We start from the raw sequence: 3,413 nt of genomic DNA on the forward strand, positions 1-3,413 counted from the left end.
TCTATCCCACTATCAGTTGGTGTACCTCAGGGATCTGTCTTGGGACCACTTCTTTTCTCCATCTATACTTCTTCCCTTGGTACTCTGATCTCATCCCATGGTTTTCATTATCACCTTTACGCTGATGACTCCCAGATCTACCTCTCCAGACCAGAAATCTCAGCAGGAATCCAGGCCAAAGTATCAGCCTGCCTGTCTGACATTGCTGCCTGGATGTCTCACTGCCATCTGAAACTAAACATGACCAAGACTGAGCTTCTTATCTTTCCCTCTAAACCAACCTCTCCTCTTCCTGCATTTTCTATTTCTGTGGATAACACTCTCATCATTCCTGTCTCATCAGCTCGTAACCTTGGGATCATCTTCAACTCCTCTCCCTCCTTCTCTGCACATATTCAGCACTGCTAAAACCTGCCATTTCTTTCTCTATAATATCAGAAACATTTGCCCTTTCCTTTCTGAGCACACTACCAGAACCCTTATCCACACTCTTATCACCTCTCGCTTAGACTATTGCAACTTGCTTCTCACAGGTCTCCCACTTAGCAATGTCTCTCCTCTTCAATCTGTTCAAAATTCTGCTGCATGACTTATATGCCACCAGTGTTGCTATGCTCATATTAGCCCTCTCCTCAAGTCACTTCACTGGCTCCCTATCCGTTTCCACATACAGTTCAAGCTCCTCTTATTGACTTACAAGTGCATTCACTCTGCAGCTCCTCAGTACCTCTCCACTCTCATCTCTCCCTACGCTCCTCCCCGGGAACTCCGTTCACTGGGTAAATCTCTCTTATCTGCACCCTTCTCCTCCACCGTTAACTCCAGACTCTGTTCCTTTTATCTTGCTGCATCATATGCCTGGAATAGACTCCCTGAGCCGGTACGTCAAGCTCCATCTCTAGCCATCTTCAAATCTAGGCTGAAAGCCTACCTTTTTGATGCTGCTTTTAACTCCTAACCCTTACTCACTTGTTCAGTACCCATACTTTATCATTCCCACCTTAGTAATTCCCTTATCTCTTATTTGTCCTGTTTGTCTGTCCTAATCAGATTGTAAGCTCTTTCAAGCAGGGACTGTCTCTTCATGTTCAAATGTACAGTGCTGCGTACGTATTGTAGTACTATAGAAATGATAAGTAGTAGCAGTAGTAGTAGTACATATAATTTATATCTAGCAAAAAAGCATACATAGACGTAGATCAAAAAACTCACCCCAACTCCGCTTCCCAGGAACACCTGCTTTATACACATATAAAAATTTATATAGGGATCACTCCCTGTATAACCACTGTATGTGTATATGGCAGCAAATTTTGCAAAGTGCACCTTCTATGTTTAAAACTAGGGTTGGCATATAGAAAGCTTTTCTAAAGTTACCCTCCATGTGCACTATTTAGAATTCTCTCGCAAATATTTTCTTTATTTCCTTGTAGAGGACAAAGACTTGACTTAGCTGGAAATGGTGAATGAAACCTTTATCACTGAATTTATCCTGATTGGACTATCCTCTGATCCCAAGATGGCTCTCCTACTTTTTCAGCTCTTCCTTGTTCTGTACATTGTTATCCTATTGGGGAACCTGATGATCATCACAGTGGTGGGACTGGACCCTCAACTTCACACTCCAATGTACTTCTTTCTGAGTAATTTGTCCATCCTTGACATCGCCTATACTTCCACCATTGTCCCAAAGATGCTGGTGAACCTATTGTCCATAAAGAAAACCATCTCCTTCAATGCATGTGCTACTCAGATTTACATGTACCTCTTACTGGGCGAAACTGAGTGTCTTCTCCTTGCTGTCATGGCTTATGATCGCTATGTTGCCATATGCAACCCGCTGAGGTACACCAGCATCATGGACAAGGCAGTCTGCTTGAGACTGGCAGCCACTTCCTGGTTGACTGGTTTCATCATATCCATCATAGATGTATATTTCGTATTCCGCTTACCATACTGTGGACCAAACATGATTGACCATTTCTTTTGTGAGGCCACAGTAGTGTTAAGACTGGCCTGTGCAGACATTTCCGTTAATGAGATTGTGACACTTGTGGGGGGTGCATTGGTGTTGCTGGTCCCTCTGTCCCTAATCCTCACCTCCTATGCACATATCCTTGCCGTCATCTTGAGGATCCATTCTGCAGAGGGAAGATGCAAGACTTTCTCAACCTGTGCCTCCCACATTGCTGTGGTGACCTTGTTCTATGGCACAGCCATCTCCATGTACATGAGACCAAGACCCAAGGGTCTGACTGATGGTAAAGAGAAGATGGTGTCTGTGTTTTATACCATAGTAACTCCTTTACTGAATCCCCTCATCTATAGTTTAAGGAACCAGGATGTAAAGAGAGCCATATGGAAAGCTCTCAGGGCAAAAAAGTATTAAAACATTGTGGCCAATATTCAGTCCATGGAGGTCCATGGTTTTTAAGCAGGCAAATATAACCACAGATATTCAATGCCAGGCTATGTCCAGGCATCATCATTGACTATCCAGGGTTAGGTGACGACCTGGAAGTTATGCAGGTGCTAGGTGATATTCAGTGCTGGCTCCTGCATACCTAAGTAGGTTATGATACTTGATACTTCATGATAGGCCTGTCTTTTGTACGCCCCCACCTGCCCACTTAGCCATATGGGCACTGGCACTGAATATGGGCAGTGCATGTGCAAATTCTGGATCCTCCCTGACTCCGCCCCTTGACCACCTTTCCACTCCCCAGATAGTGCCATAATGGTCAGAGCTGATATTAAGCAGAACTGCCTGGTTAAGGACCACTTAATATTGGCAGCTGGCCCGCTCACATGGTTTAAGTGGGCAGGAACTTCTTCTTCTCATGTAAACCATGCTGAATATCAATCCCGTTATCTGTATACAATGGCATGAGTCATTGTGAATGGTGATGCCCCTCAAGCTGGCTGGGTATAGCAGCTCCAGAACATGCAGCAGAGCTGTACTCACTTTTCAGCTATGTTTTTCATTATAATATGTGAAAAAAAATCAGTCACTGCACAGTGAAATCCTTCCCCATCTAATCCAGTCCTTACAGTAGCCATTGCACTGTAGTGCATCATGAACACTGACACAATTGCAGTCTTCAGATATTCAACATCAGCCCGTGTTCGCGCATGGGCATTGAATATCTAGGTTTATGCGGACAGCTATCTCTTATGCAGTTAAGTGCAATAATCAGCACTTAACCATATAAAAAGCAGCACAAAATGATAGGACTCTGTTTTATGTGGACTGACTTTGCCGCTTAACTAAGGTGGTTAAGTGATGAATATTGGTTTTTAATTGCATAAGTATCGACTGCCTCTGAACCACAAACAAAATAGTCGGCTTTCATTTTAGCAGTCAATGCTGATACTCAGCGGTAGTAACTGTTAAGTGATGCTGAATATCAGCA

The 3,413-nt window shown here is 43.6% G+C and overlaps 1 protein-coding gene across 1 annotated transcript; it reads left to right on the forward strand.

Annotated features, from left to right (window-relative positions):
- Positions 1-1,459: 1,459 nt before the first annotated feature.
- On the forward strand, positions 1,460-2,389 carry LOC115461391 (olfactory receptor 2D3-like). The gene has a single exon (XM_030191159.1). It carries the CDS (start codon positions 1,460-1,462, stop codon positions 2,387-2,389), a length of 930 nt encoding a protein of 309 aa, XP_030047019.1.
- Positions 2,390-3,413: the final 1,024 nt, after the last annotated feature.

The sequence above is a fragment of the Microcaecilia unicolor genome, chromosome 1 (assembly GCF_901765095.1).
Source record: "Microcaecilia unicolor chromosome 1, aMicUni1.1, whole genome shotgun sequence".
NCBI lineage: Eukaryota > Metazoa > Chordata > Amphibia > Gymnophiona > Siphonopidae > Microcaecilia > Microcaecilia unicolor.

Bases quoted from the DNA above. Each gene is read 5' to 3' on its own strand.
- LOC115461391 (XM_030191159.1), top strand. From the start codon at position 1,460: ATGGTGAATGAAACCTTTATCACTGAATTTATCCTGATTGGACTATCC.